At 33.5% G+C, this 15,441-nt stretch overlaps 1 protein-coding gene across 1 annotated transcript in view; it reads left to right on the top strand.

Annotated features, from left to right (window-relative positions):
• The window catches only part of LOC127719723 (uncharacterized), a 164,002-nt gene that overhangs the window by 123,208 nt on the left and 25,353 nt on the right, over positions 1–15,441 (top strand). Inside the window, exons 169-181 of the mRNA XM_052225961.1 lie at positions 29–200; positions 441–684; positions 989–1,106; positions 1,581–1,759; positions 1,973–2,132; positions 2,366–2,563; positions 2,965–3,201; positions 3,703–3,862; positions 4,189–4,430; positions 5,207–5,337; positions 5,689–5,842; positions 13,839–14,060; positions 14,824–14,917. Coding sequence (XP_052081921.1) covers positions 29–200; positions 441–684; positions 989–1,106; positions 1,581–1,759; positions 1,973–2,132; positions 2,366–2,563; positions 2,965–3,201; positions 3,703–3,862; positions 4,189–4,430; positions 5,207–5,337; positions 5,689–5,842; positions 13,839–14,060; positions 14,824–14,917 — 2,311 coding nt within the window. The remainder of the gene's footprint in view (positions 1–28; positions 201–440; positions 685–988; positions 1,107–1,580; positions 1,760–1,972; positions 2,133–2,365; positions 2,564–2,964; positions 3,202–3,702; positions 3,863–4,188; positions 4,431–5,206; positions 5,338–5,688; positions 5,843–13,838; positions 14,061–14,823; positions 14,918–15,441) is intronic.

Below are 15,441 nucleotides of genomic sequence, written 5' to 3'. Positions count from 1 at the left end.
AATGCATACTCAATATTTTGATTACTAGTTCTGGTTGATTTATCTGCTCCGGTGCCTGGGGAAGTTGTTGATGGATTGATGGATAATTTTGGTGACTTAGACTTCACATCAAGTCAGGCTAAAGTGGAAGCCCAGTGGAAGGATTACTATGACCCAGAGTCAACTATCAAACAGTATGATGTACAAGTGTCCAGTGCTCAGTAAGTGTATATGTGTTGTTATGTTTATCAATTCTTACAATTTCATTCTTAATACTATACCGCAGTGTTATAATGTACTAAATCTTCATTTTGCTTAGTATTAGGAACATTTTTTTGTACTAAGTGAGGCCATTTCATGCATTTGACCTAGATAATTTTTTATATTAGTAGGTTTTATTATATATATGAATTGTATAGTAAGAACAAACTATTAGGATGATATGTAAAACCTTATTTCAGAAACATGTCTAACGACTTCACAGTGATTAGAGAATGGGTGACATTCAGTAACGATTCCACCAGTGCTAGGTGGCTTAATTTCCACTTGGCACACAGAGATAGAATCAAGATAGAACTGAAAACAACAAACGGAGCTTTGAATTCCATCGTAAATGAAACTGATACATATGTTGTGGACTTAACTCCTCCAGCCCTGAGTTACCTTGGAGATGGATTGACACAGGGTGATGATATAGACTTCCAGGTAAGTGGTTAATTTTAGAAAGGGGAATTCCATTTGAATCTATCAAGCCATCATAATTATGTATAAGTATTATAAATAATAAGAAGCAGTTATGGCAGATCATCACCTATATTTGACAACCTTGGTCTATATAATTTTTCTGATAAGTTTGAATTTTTTCATTTCAGGGAAGGTTGTATGTTTCTCATCACAATGAATCTGGTCTTTTAATTAACAAACAATTCAAGTTTCAATTTCCAGAGTTTTTTTAAACATTTTTGATATATATTTGTTTTTCATGAATGTTTAACATTAATTTTTGTAGTCTGATGCCACTTCCTTAAGTACAAATTTCAAATTTGAAGACAATGAATCTGGACTGGATTACTATAGAATACAGATTTATGAGAAGTACCAGGGTACCAGAAGACAAATTGTCCCAGGTAATATTACTAGTACAAAACCATAATAATATATATGCCAGGGCACTAGAAGACACATAGTTGAAATGAAAAAATAAGTTCAAATCTACATAAGTAATATGCCTGGGTAACAGGATATAAATAATACCAATTAATTTAACTCCTATAAATCTTGTTTCAATCATATAGCTAATATCTGGAGGTAAGCTGTCCAAAGTGAGTAAATGCACCTTTTGGCTGTTGTCTCAAAAACTATACTAAAATTGTAAATTGCAAAAATGGTCAGCAAATACAAAAATAACTAGTATGTGGAATTTAATGTTTCTAATTAACAGACTGACCCAGTTTTGCCAGGTGAATGATACAGGCTCAGGTGAGGCCTTTTTTCTTTTAAGTTTTATTTAAATCCATGTGAAATAAGAAAAGTTCTAACCTAATATGTTCTAATCAATGTGTAATTGAAATGAAGAAATGTATATATTGTGTATGTTTCAGTAACCAATGGTGACTGGATGGATCTATTGGGAAACCCAACAAGGACATCCTACACTCACACAGGAATGTCCCTGAACCTTGGGGCCGCTTACAGTGTCAGAGTTGGATCCCTTAACAAAGCAGGACATATGTCAGTATTTGAAACTGATAGTGTTAGAGTGGATACCTCATCACCTTCTGTAAGTTAATACTTTTAAAATGATACGTTTACTAAAAATAAACCTCTGGTTCACTAAGAAAACTTTCAAATGTTGTAGAAACTTTACATACATGTTTTTTTATGGAAATCTTATATATTTTTTAATTTTCTGTTTTACTCATTTAATTAATGTCAACATTATTGAAAAAGTTTGAATTCAACAATTATTGTGTGCATTTATTATTTGTTTTAGGTCATGTGGTTGAAAGTAGGAACACTAGTCTCTGGTGTAGAGGAGAAAGTTGATGGATATGTGTGGCAAGCCAATACAAAAGGGATCAAGGCAGCCTGGTTGGCTGTTGACCCTGAGTCTGGTATTATTGGGTATGAAGTCGCTGTCGGAACTACTCCTGGTAAATATTTTTAGATTGAATTTAAATAAAATAATTATTTCCTTAACTATGCAACAAATGATCTATTCAAATGTTTACCAAGCCTGTCAAATCAGTTTTGCTGTTGAAATTTTTGTCGAAATACTTTTTTGTGAAATGATAACCAGGTCCACATATAATGCTAATATTGTGTGAAAGTTTCCATATATTATATAGTATACACTGTATTAACATATTTTGTCTCTTTATTATAGGTGGAACAGACAAACTAGGATGGACATTATATGGTGCAGAGAATGATGTATATATAAATGGTCTTAGTCTAGATATCACCAACCTTACTACCTACGAGCCTGTGTATTACGTCAGTCTAAAGGCCCAGAATGGAGCACAATTACTCAGCTCATCAATTACGTCTACTCCTATTGTTGTTGTTGAAGAGGACAGAGCAGGTAATTTTATAGTCACAAATGGAAAAAAAGAAACAAATTTATCAATCCTGATGTAAAATACAATCTAAAGCTGCCAGTACTGTTAACTTTCTTCACTACATTTTCCATAGCTAAATTACCTCAATGAAATCTTAAATTTCAAGTGTTATTTATTAGGCAAGCAAATTTCCATAGAATTGTAGACAAAATTTTCTTGACAAAAAGGGCAAGCTTCTTGTCAGTTTAACATAGATGAATATTATATATATATATATGTATAAATTTAATGAAAACAAATCTTTATTTTAAAAGTATAATGCAGACCTTATCACAAAAGTAAAACCTTTATCATAGGTATAGATTAAACAGTAAAGTCTTAAGTAATGATAGAGTTAATCTAACGCCTAGAACATTATACACAGGTCTTATTGTTGATGGTGCTGATGGAACAGATGGAAGCTCATCAGAATTAGGTGTGGATGTAGACTACACAGTGGATACCACCACTGTTACTATACAGTTTGATGGATTTGAAAGTCACCTTCATGGTGTGATGATGTATGAGTGGGCCGTGGGTACCACACCTGGTGGGGAAGAGGTACAGCCATTCATGAGTGAGGGTATTATACATTCAGAGGAAGAAAATGTAGCAGGAGATGGTAAGTGTCGTTTGTTATTTGCTCATTTTGAGTCATATTAATCTTCCATTGACAGTTCCAAATATTCTTAGTAAGTAGAATCTTGACGGACAAGAATTACTTTTATTGTGTATCATTGTCTCCACATTTATTCATAATATCTATAGAGATCCTTTGACAGAAACAAGCCAAACTTAGTAATGTACCTTCAGACAAAACAGTTTTGCACCTTTTGTTTTAGATTTTTATCACATCGATTGTTTCCATTTCCCATTATCTACTGTAAATTCAGAATTTATTGCGAGGTTTTTTATTAATGCGAATAATGCGACCGAGTGAGTAATGATAAGATCTTGCATTCTGGTATATGATACATATATCTATTTGTACTTTTTCCTGAAATCGCAATAACTAATCTCGTATTTTTGTCTATTCTTCGAAAATCGCAATAATAAGTGCACACAATAATTGACAGTATATGTTAACACTAGAAAGCATTATATTCATTCTCATCTCTACTAGGAGTAACAAGCTCTGGACATGCCCATGCCACATTACCATTGAAACCTGAGACCATGTATTACACCTCTGTCAGGGGAATCACTAATGGTGGAAATGTTGTGCAGTCATCTTCTGATGGTTTTATGGTTGATGTTTCACCACCTTCGGTCATAATTGACAGGTAATTTTAATAACTTATTGAGTGATGGTATTTACACTCAAGTTTCAACACTACATTTTCCAAAGCAACACATCATTATCTGTTTAGATTTAATCCTGTTTCTACATATGTCATCCTGTAATAAAAGTCTTAGATACTAAAATAAAGGGTGAGTCTTTGAAAGATACTAGTTATTCAAGTCATTCAGTAAAATATTATTCAAGAAAATACAGTGGAAAGCTGTGTTCAACTGAATTCTAGTAGAAAAAAATGGGATTCCACTGGATTGAAACTTTTGTTATCTATACATATTTTTATTTTGACACTATATAATTGTATTTTGATAGGTTAACAGACAAGACATCATCAGATCAGGACATCACTAGCGGTAATTCTTTGTACCAGACAACAACTGACTCACTGACAGCCCAGTGGACATACAATGACACAGAAAGTGGTATAGAACGTGGATGGTATTCTGTAGGAACCTATCCATTTGCTCAGGACATAGCCTCAATGGTTGAGGTAGAGATTTCATCCATGGATTTTAGTACTTTACCATTGGCTTACGTTACTGCTGTTGATACAGGTATGTTAAGACACATAAATAATTTTTGATATTCTCTAATGGCAGATGAATAGTGATAAGAGTAGAGTATTTAACCCCTTATGTGACTGCAGACCAGCCATTCTTGACGATTTATGTTGGATTTCCCCCATTAGAGGTGTTGAATTTTGAAATACTTTATTGTATTAACTAATCACCTCAACACAGCCATTCACATGAATTAAAAGGGTATTTAAGCTCATACATACTCATTCAAACAATATAGTTGTAGGTTAAAAAAATTTATGACAATATAAGAGGAGCACTAGGTCCTCTTGCCCTTAAAATCCCTCCTAGTGATTTAAAAAGTTGTCTGGTATATGACTGTTTTAAACATTTGATATACTTACATGTATAATTCTAACAGAAGGTTTGTGACTAGAAGAAACGAAGCATATATAAACAAAAAAATTCTTTTCCTCTCCTGAACTATATAAAGCCTAGTTGGCTGATTGATCAAGAGTGCTGCACACAGTTCAGGCATTGAAGTTGCTAATTTTTAACGTCTTGCAAGTTACGCAATGCATATAATTCTGTAATTGATTGGCCTTATTTAAGATGTGAAATATAATATATACTGTGGATTTATTTATTTAATTGTTTCTGCCTAAATATTTTATTTCATGCTTTCAACATTTTCTATACAAGATTATAGAAATTTGTGTTTCTAAATTCAAGTTTAACTTTAATCCACAAAGTCCACAAAAATTGGCACCCTACAAATGATATTGAATGCTCATTATATGTGTTTGTTTTAGGAAAACCTAATATCATCAGTATCTGGGCAGAGAACAAAGCTGGACTAGTATCTGAAGTAGCTACAGGATCAGTTATCATTGACAAAACTCCACCAGGAGAAGGCTTTGTCTCCTGTCCTGATTATGTTGGGGTACGTATAACTCTAGTTGTTTTATTGCTTAAATGTAATTTTTATCAGTTATTAAAGATTGCATCAAGTCATATAAATTTTAAATTTCTTTGCCATAAGTTAAAAGATATCAATTTAAAAAAAAAAAACAGAAAAGAAAACAACAATTTTTTTTATTTGAATATAAGATGCAAGATGTATTGTATGCAAAAATGAGACTAGTTTTTTACTTCTATGTCATTTGGTCTCTGGTGGAGAGTTGTCTCATTGGCAATCATACCACATCTTCTTATTTTTATATAAAATAAAAGTAAAAGATTGTAAAAATCATTCTATTAAAAAATGTAATGTTTTTATCTTTGTTATTTATAGTTGAATGCTCCTATATTGTGTACATGGCATGGCTTCCTGGACAAACAGAGTCCTATCCAGAAATACATCATTACAATGGGAAGCCAGCAAGGTTCAAATAATATCTACAATGGAACAGAGGTCCCAGGATATATAAGTCAATATTCAATTCAAGGTGAGCTTTAACTCATACTGAAACTGACTAGCTAGGATGTAGGAGTCAGTAATCAATTTAAAAATATTTCTATTTCACTATATGCAATTTAAAATGAGTTATATTTCAATATCAGAACTGAAGACCCAGGACATATAAGTTAAGTTTTACAAAATAAGGAGATGTGCTTCACAAGTTATTTTCCAAATGCAAACAAGAATTCAGAAAGTATTTATGCATCCAAACATTGTTACTTTGATTTGATTCAAACATACATATTTTACTTATATGTAATATAAGTTTTGTTTATACAAACAAGAGTACAATTAATATCTGGTGAAAGATGCTGACATCATTGATACATTTAACATCATTGACCACCTGTGTTAGCTTGAGAATAATTTCTATGGTATTTGACATTTTGAGGTTATGGAGTCTCAACAGGAAAAACATTAATCTTTTCCTAATCAGATATATGTCACAAGCAATTACTCTTGGTGAGGAAATGCAGATTATGATAACAGATCTTATAAAATTTATTGCACAGCAATTAGTATATCATTCTGAAGGCCAAGTGAGGTCAGTCTCCTCCCCCTATATGATTGATGTACCCAATCTGTGTGTGAAGCCATATGCATGGTCTTTGTATAATCACTTTCTAGGTTCATAGCAGTCTGACTAGTTGATATAGTTTACAGTGCTATTATTTAATTTAAATTATACTTGGATTACTTAATATCTTCAACATTATGCCTGGCAGAGGAAAAGGTGTTCGCCCAAGAAGGACTCGAGCTTCTCCATATGAAATTTCAAGTAATGTTGATAGACAATGGGACTTACACAATCCTTCCAACTGGACTGTGCAAAAATTGAGAGAAGAGTTAGAGAAACAAGGGATAAAGACACCAAGTTCTTTATCAAAATCGGTGCTAAAACAGTTGTATATTGAAAATTCGAGTACAAGTGGAATAGCTATACCACAGATTCCTCGAAACAGGACTAATTCTGACAGTATTGATACATCAGGTCCTTTGAGTGCTGAACCTGATGTTCCTTCACAGAGTACAATGAATGGACAACCCTCATCTTCAGTGGATATAAACAATATTTCCTCTACAGAACAGGACAATATCAATGTTGATCAACAAGCAAGAAGCAGTAATCCAGGTGAACTTCACAGTGCAATTCCAATGCAAAACTCCAACTTTAACAGTATGAATACAATGTCCACCATGTTGGCACATTGTTTTAGTGGTTTTCAACAAAGTTTAAATCAGCATAACCAGAATTTGAACAAAGGGACTAATACTGACAGCAGTGGTTTCAACCTTCAACAGTGGTATAAAGCACAAAGTTCTACAACTAATCCTATGGATCAAGTTCGGAATATTAATCCCATGTTTCAAACAGGATCACAACAGGATTCAGTGTATCCATCTTCCAGCGTACAGCAATTTGATTCGCGAGCCTCATCTTTTCAACATGGATCCCAAGGAGTGCGTTCAGATTCTTTTTCTAATGTGGATATTATTTCTCCTATGCTTCAAAAACAGATCATTGAGGGTAAGGATATTAACTTGGCATCTCTGTTAATACCAAAATATGAATGTCCCCAAACAAATAATATTTTGGCAAATGGTATAGAATTAAATGTTTCAGGTAGGCCCGATCCACGTTTGAACAGAAAGTTGTCTTTGCAGGAATTCATTAGGGCTTTTGGAAAATATAAAAGGGTCATGACAACCGCCTTTCCAGATAGGCTTGCCGAATTGGACGCCTATCAAGATGACATCATTGATATCTGCAACTTTTTTGGAGATAAATTTTATGATTACCATAACATGTTCTCTGCAAAAGCTGCAACTTTGTTGAGAGAAAAATTTGTAAAAGTAGATTGGAGCAAGAGGGATCGCGATATATTAAATTTGGTTACAGCTGGGGCTAGTATAAACATCTGTAAAATCTGTAATATGGCAGATCATACAACAGCTTTCTGTTCACTACAAACATCGGGCAAATACCAGCCTCAATCTAACAAAATTTCAAGGCAGTTTGAAGCTTCCATTGATTCAGGTCCTATTTCTGACAATACGGACAGAGTTGGCAGAAACCGTTTATATTCCAAGGGTGAAGAGATCTGCAATCATTTTAATGGTGTCAGGGGTTGTTTTAGATCTAGATGCCCTTTTAAGCATATTTGTTCTAAGTGCAACTCGTATACCCATTCCCAACAAAATTGCAGAGTTGCATCCCCTGCATCCTTCAACAAAAGTGGAGAGCAGAATAAAATTCCTACATCCCATTTACCAAGTTCCTCCCACAGTAATGTGAAACCTGTTAAAAAATGAATGACTAGTTTTAGAGGATTTTCCAAAGGATGCTACTTCCCCGGTTAATGTAAATAAGCTTGAATTTGAATTGTTTAGTTATCCGGACAAAGATTTTGTTAGTTACCTATGCAATGGTCTACGGTATGGTTTTGATACAATGATATCTGAAACAAACTTACCAACAAAGGAATGCAGAAATAGTTTTTCAGCAAGGTCTCAACCCGAAGCTACAAATGATTTAATATCAATTGAGGTAGAAAGAGGATACCTGTATGGGCCTTTTAACACCCCCCCTTTTCAGTATTACAGGGTAAGTCCAATTGGTGTAGCAGAGGGGAAATACTCAAACAAAAAACGATTAATATTAGATTTGTCTTCCCCTCACAATGATGATGAACATAAAAGCATAAATGATTTAATTGATAAAAATGATTGTTCAATGTCTTATGTCAAGATTGATGATGCTATAGATATCATTTTGCGTCTAGGAAGAAATTCATGGCTTTGTAAATACGATATATCCGACGCGTTTAAAATTTGTCCTATTTCTCCTAGTCAATGGCCACTTTTCTGTATAAAATGGTGCGAGATGTATTATTTCTTTGTTAGGTTAACTTTTGGTTGTCGTTCCAGTCCAAAAATTTTTGATCATGTGTCACAAGCTGTTTGCCACATTGCAAAACATAACTACAAAATTTCAAACATATTACATTTGCTTGATGATTTTTTAACTATTGATTCACCATCAGAAGATGGTGAAAGAACAATGGCTATAATGATGATGATTTTTAAGAGACTTAACATACCGGTAGCTAGTCATAAAACATTAGGTCCAGTAAAATGTTTGGAATATCTAGGTATTATTTTAGACACCGAAAAAATGGAAGCTCGTCTGCCTACTAATAAAGTTGATCGCATTTGTGAGTTTATATCTAAAATATATAGGAAAAGGAAATGCACAAAAAGGGAACTTTTACAGCTTTTAGGTCATTTAAATTTTGCCTCAAGGGTGGTTCTTCCTGGCCGCTCTTTTGTTTCATATCTAATTAATCTTTCAACTACCGTCAATGATCTGCACCATTATGTTTACCTAAGTATGGAGTGCCGAACAGATTTAGACTTTTGGTTGCGTTTTCTCAGTAATTGGAATGGAGTAAATATGTTTTACAACAAATATTATATTTCAAGTTTCGACATGGAACTTTATACAGATGCATCATCAACTAAAGGTTTTGGAGGTTATCATAAAGGAGACTGGTTTTATTCTTCATGGTCAGGAAATTTGGAATTACCATATGAAAAAAAACTATTCCATGGCTTTCCTTGAACTTTACCCAATAGTAGTGGCAGCTATTCTATGGGATTCCAGATGGTCAAAAAACCGAATACTTTTCTGGTGTGATAATGAGGCAACAGTTGCAATAGTGAAAAAAGGTCGCTCTAAATGCTTGCAGATCATGAAATTAATGCGACAATTAACATGGTGTGCCTGTAAATATAACTTTCATTTTAGTGCGAAACATGTACCAGGATATGAAAATGAAATAAGTGACGCTTTGTCTCGTTTACAGATAAACCGTTTCCGCAGACTGGCTCCAAATGCAGCACTAAAACCTCATCAGTGCCCACCCAATTCAGAAGTAATGTGGTCCTGAACAAAATAGTTAATCAACTTTGGGACGTTGCTATTGCAAGCAAAACAAAGAGTGCATATGAAACTGGTTTCAAACATTTTGAGAGATTTATGTTGCTGAACAATTTCAAATATGATTTCTTACCTCCTATTTCAGAAGACATTTTAATTTTCTTTATAGCATATTGTTTCCATTTCTTAAAACTACAGTATTCTACCATTAAATTGTATTTATGTGGAATAAGATACAGGTATTTGCAGAATAGTTGTAAAGACCCTTTAGAATCTGACAACAACACACCTTTAGATAGACTCACTTACATTTTGAACTCTGTCAAAAAACTTCAAAAACCTAGGAACCATAAGAGATTACCTATTACTTTTGAGATTTTAGAAAAAATCATATTTCGTCTTAGACATGGGGTGTTTACCCCTTTTATTGATTTAATGCTAGAAACAGCCTGTACAGTAGGTTTTTATGGCTTTATGAGATGTGGAGAATTCACAGTTTTGAATGCCAACCAATATGACTCATCTGTAAATTTATGTATTGGAGATATTACATTTCATAAAGATATGACCGTTTTGAAACTGAAACAGTCAAAAACAGATCCTTTTAGGAAGGGTATAGATATTCAACTTCATAAAGTACAAAATCAGATTTGTCCTTATAAAATCTTAATCAAATATTTTCAAATTCGAAAAAATCTAATTCCTAATCTCCCATCTGATCCATTTTTTATCTCACAAAATTCTTTAGCCTTAGAAAGAAATTATTTCATTAATTGCATTAAACATGTACTTAGTTTATGTGGCTTCAATCCCGATCACTATAATGGTCATAGCCTACGCATTGGAGCTGCCACAACTGCAGGTAAAGCACATATTGAAGACCATTTGGTCAAAGTACTAGGACGCTGGTCCTCTGATAGTTACTGCAGGTATATAAGAGTGTCATCTTCTTCAATTAAGTATGCACAAGATTTGTTAGGTAATTCTTAACACAAAGCATCATGATATTTGATCTATCATTACAAAATGTATTTTTATTATTTTGATTTTATATGTCAACAGGTGTATTTTATTATTATATTATTTTTTTTTTTTTTTTTTTCTTTTCTCATGACTTTATTGAAGGTGAATAAGTCCACACTCCTAAATCCTTGGGGGCACGCAGCTGTTCCATCTGTGTTTTTGGACCTTGATGGAATTTTATCACTGGTCATTTCTAAAATTTCATTCATCCCCAAGCATTTCGGGGACAAATTTGATCAAAATTATTCCAGCGCCAGTTTGATAGACCCTGCTACTTACTACTTGTAATAGCACCACATGGGCTATCCCCTGATGCAGACCTTGCACAACCCGGCTGCAGATGAGATGTCTATTCTCATCCTCTCTGTGGAGACACTCCACTTCCTGGCTGGCGCATTGTCGGGCAGGCAGGTTCTTCCTTACACTGAAGGTTGCAAGCTGACCTGCTCAGGCAGGAACTCAAAATTTTATTTTGTATGCTGAGTGTTTCTCAAGGGCCAAACTGATTTGATTGTTTATAATAAAATTATTATTCTAACATATCTTCCTGCTTTAAGCCAGTGTGACTTGCAAGTATTATGTTTTGGTTAACACACAGATATCCCTTATGTAAAATTTGGTTTATTTGTGTTTGAAGCTGGTAATTGGTGTACAATGCTTAAATATGTGGGTTGCTGTCTTGACTTTAATTGAGATTTGCTCAATCAGGAGAGTTTACTTGAACTAAATATTGGACATTAGGACTTCTCATCAATACACACAGGAAATAATCAGGACTTCTTATCGATACACACAGAAAATAATTTACCTAAATTGCAGCTGTAAAATACAGGTTGATGTGATCATTAAACTTTTTATTTCATCAATGGAAGGCTTACATTATGAAACTTTGCTCTTTGGAATAGGTAAATAAATATAACTCAAAATTTTTAGTAAGCCTGCCATTGGTGACCTACAATGTTTTGTTCACTGACACTATACATTTATAAAAGTCTTTGCATACCACTCAGACACAAATAATAAACAACCACCTTATTAAACTACAGAAAATATTTACACCTAACGAGATTTCAGAAAAGATTAGAGACTACAAGAAAATTACAATATGAGACTATTATACAGACTGACTACATACAACAGGTTTGAATAAATATTTTACTTATATGTAATATAAGTTTTGTTTATACAAACAAGAGTACAATTAATATCTGGTGAAAGATGCTGACATCATTGATACATTTAACATCATTGACCACCTGTGTTAGCTTGAGAATAATTTCTATGGTATTTGACATTTTGAGGTTATGGAGTCTCAACAGGAAAAACATTAATCTTTTCCTAATCAGATATATGTCACAAGCAATTACTCTTGGTGAGGAAATGCAGATTATGATAACAGATCTTATAAAATTTATTGCACAGCAATTAGTATATCATTCTGAAGGCCAAGTGAGGTCAGTCTCCTCCCCCTATATGATTGATGTACCCAATCTGTGTGTGAAGCCATATGCATGGTCTTTGTATAATCACTTTCTAGGTTCATAGCAGTCTGACTAGTTGATATAGTTTACAGTGCTATTATTTAATTTACCACCCACCATCCACCTTCCTAACACCTTCAATAATGTTTCATGACAAGAGAAACATTTCAGCAATTTTACTAGTGATATATTTATTTTTCTTTTCTTATTATATTTCCTTGATGGAATTTTATCACTGGTCATTTCTAAAATTTCATTCATCCCCAAGCATTTCGGGGACAAATTTGATCAAAATTATTCCAGCGCCAGTTTGATAGACCCTGCTACTTACTACTTGTAATAGCACCACATGGGCTATCCCCTGATGCAGACCTTGCACAACCCGGCTGCAGATGAGATGTCTATTCTCATCCTCTCTGTGGAGACACTCCACTTCCTGGCTGGCGCATTGTCGGGCAGGCAGGTTCTTCCTTACACTGAAGGTTGCAAGCTGACCTGCTCAGGCAGGAACTCAAAATTTTATTTTGTATGCTGAGTGTTTCTCAAGGGCCAAACTGATTTGATTGTTTATAATAAAATTATTATTCTAACATATCTTCCTGCTTTAAGCCAGTGTGACTTGCAAGTATTATGTTTTGGTTAACACACAGATATCCCTTATGTAAAATTTGGTTTATTTGTGTTTGAAGCTGGTAATTGGTGTACAATGCTTAAATATGTGGGTTGCTGTCTTGACTTTAATTGAGATTTGCTCAATCAGGAGAGTTTACTTGAACTAAATATTGGACATTAGGACTTCTCATCAATACACACAGGAAATAATCAGGACTTCTTATCGATACACACAGAAAATAATTTACCTAAATTGCAGCTGTAAAATACAGGTTGATGTGATCATTAAACTTTTTATTTCATCAATGGAAGGCTTACATTATGAAACTTTGCTCTTTGGAATAGGTAAATAAATATAACTCAAAATTTTTAGTAAGCCTGCCATTGGTGACCTACAATGTTTTGTTCACTGACACTATACATTTATAAAAGTCTTTGCATACCACTCAGACACAAATAATAAACAACCACCTTATTAAACTACAGAAAATATTTACACCTAACGAGATTTCAGAAAAGATTAGAGACTACAAGAAAATTACAATATGAGACTATTATACAGACTGACTACATACAACAGGTTTGAATAAACTAAGTCTAAAATGTCATACCAAAATGAATTACAAATTGAATGTTTTAACTAATGTGGTAATAAATTAAGAATGGTAGATTAAAGCAAATACTTTGAAACAACAAATAGTATCATTGATAAATCTTTTGGTAAGATAAGTTTGGAAAAATATATTTGATGTTTTCTCAAAGTTCAATGGCAAGTATTTCATGCATATTCAGGAAATAAATAGCAATTTTAGAGACATGTTATTGCTTTAATATGTCTTGACATCTTAGAGTTACAATTTATTCATAATTTGGAAATATATGATTTAACCTTACATAGGAATAAGAAATCTTGTTTATTTAATTAGGTCTTGGTAACAAGTTACATCATGGTGATAAATACTATGTGACAGTGACTGCAGTAAACTTTGTTGATATGGAGGCTTATGCTTTCTCTTCTGAGATTGGTATAGACTCGACTCCACCAACCTACGGTAAAGTGATTGACTTACACACCACATACAGGGTAGATGTCACCAACACTGAGATGACATTAGCTATGAATGCAAAGAAATGTGACACAGATGATGGTAAGAACATATTTTTTGGAATTTTGGAAACCTGTCTAAAAATAAATCTGTGTAATGCTGAAGATTTTATTTGTTTTAAAAAGGTTAAATTTAAGAATATAAATAAAAGTTGATATAGATTTTGGGATTCTGTTCAGGTGTTTTTTTTTCTTATGGTCTAATATTTTATTTTATTTTTTCCTATCCATACAATCTCACAATCTTCAAGCTTGAACATTCTGAGTAGCTACACATCTTTTTATGCCCCACCTAGGGGCATTATGTTTTTCAGTCTGTGCGTCCGTCCGTTTGTTCGTTCGTTAGTTCGTTCGTCCGTCTGTCCCGCTTCAGGTTAAAGTTTTTGGTCAAGGTAGTTTTTTATGAAGTTGAAGTCTAATCAACTTGAAACTTAGTATACATGTTCCCTATGATATGATCTTTCTAATTTTAATGCCAAATTAGAGTTTTGACCCCAATTTCACGGTCCACTGAACATAGAAAATGATTGTGCCCGCTTCAGGTTAGAGATTTTGGTCAAGGTAGTTTTTGATGAAATTGAAGTCCTATCAACTTGAAACTTAGTACACCTATTCCCTATGATAAGATCTTTCTAATTTTAATGCCAAATTAGAGTTTTGACCCCAATTTCACAGTCCACTGAACATAGAAAATGATAGTGTGAGTGGGGCATCCATGTACTATGGACACATTCTTGTGAAATGGTCAGTAAGATGTTACTGGTATTTCTGATGTATTTAAAAATGTTTTTATATCTTTTTTGCAGAATGTGATTTGCTGGATGCCACTTGTTCTGAGTCTATGACTTCAGTGTCAGCCACGTGGCAAGCATTCCAAGATCCAGAATCTGGAGTACAAAGGTCAGTTGAAGATACTAAAAACTCATTGTTAATTTCAATAATAATCAGTTAAAAGACAAACCTTGAAAAACTTAAAATAGGATTCAGGGTCCTAGCAAATGACACCTTATTTAATGATTAGCAATAGAATCAGTGATGTGTTCCATTCCTCTCATAGTCTGCTAACTTACTGAATATAAAGAAAGCAAAGGAAACAATTCCATTTTGCACTGGGATCCCCTGAGAACTTGATATAAATTTGCAGGAATTATGGATGTGCTCAGAAAACCAACTTGAAATATAGTAAACTATGTCTTAACAATGCCTAGATGGGAGTACACACCCATATTTACAGACATGGGTTAATTTTGAAATACAAATCTAATGCAATATATACATGTCTGCTTTTGGGAGATTTTTGAAATGTTCTGAGCAGATGATTACCAGAAGGCCTAAAATGTTTTATTCTAAATCGTTTGATTCTCTGAAATTAAATTGTCAAAATTTAAGCTCATCTCCATACAACAAATGTTCCATAGGGCTGA

Source organism: Mytilus californianus, unplaced genomic scaffold, assembly GCF_021869535.1.
Source record: "Mytilus californianus isolate M0D057914Y unplaced genomic scaffold, xbMytCali1.0.p SCAF_11, whole genome shotgun sequence".
In the NCBI taxonomy this organism is placed as follows: Eukaryota; Metazoa; Mollusca; class Bivalvia; order Mytilida; family Mytilidae; genus Mytilus; species Mytilus californianus.
Note: the sequence above shows the minus strand (reverse complement) of the source record. Positions and strands in the feature narration are given on the sequence as shown.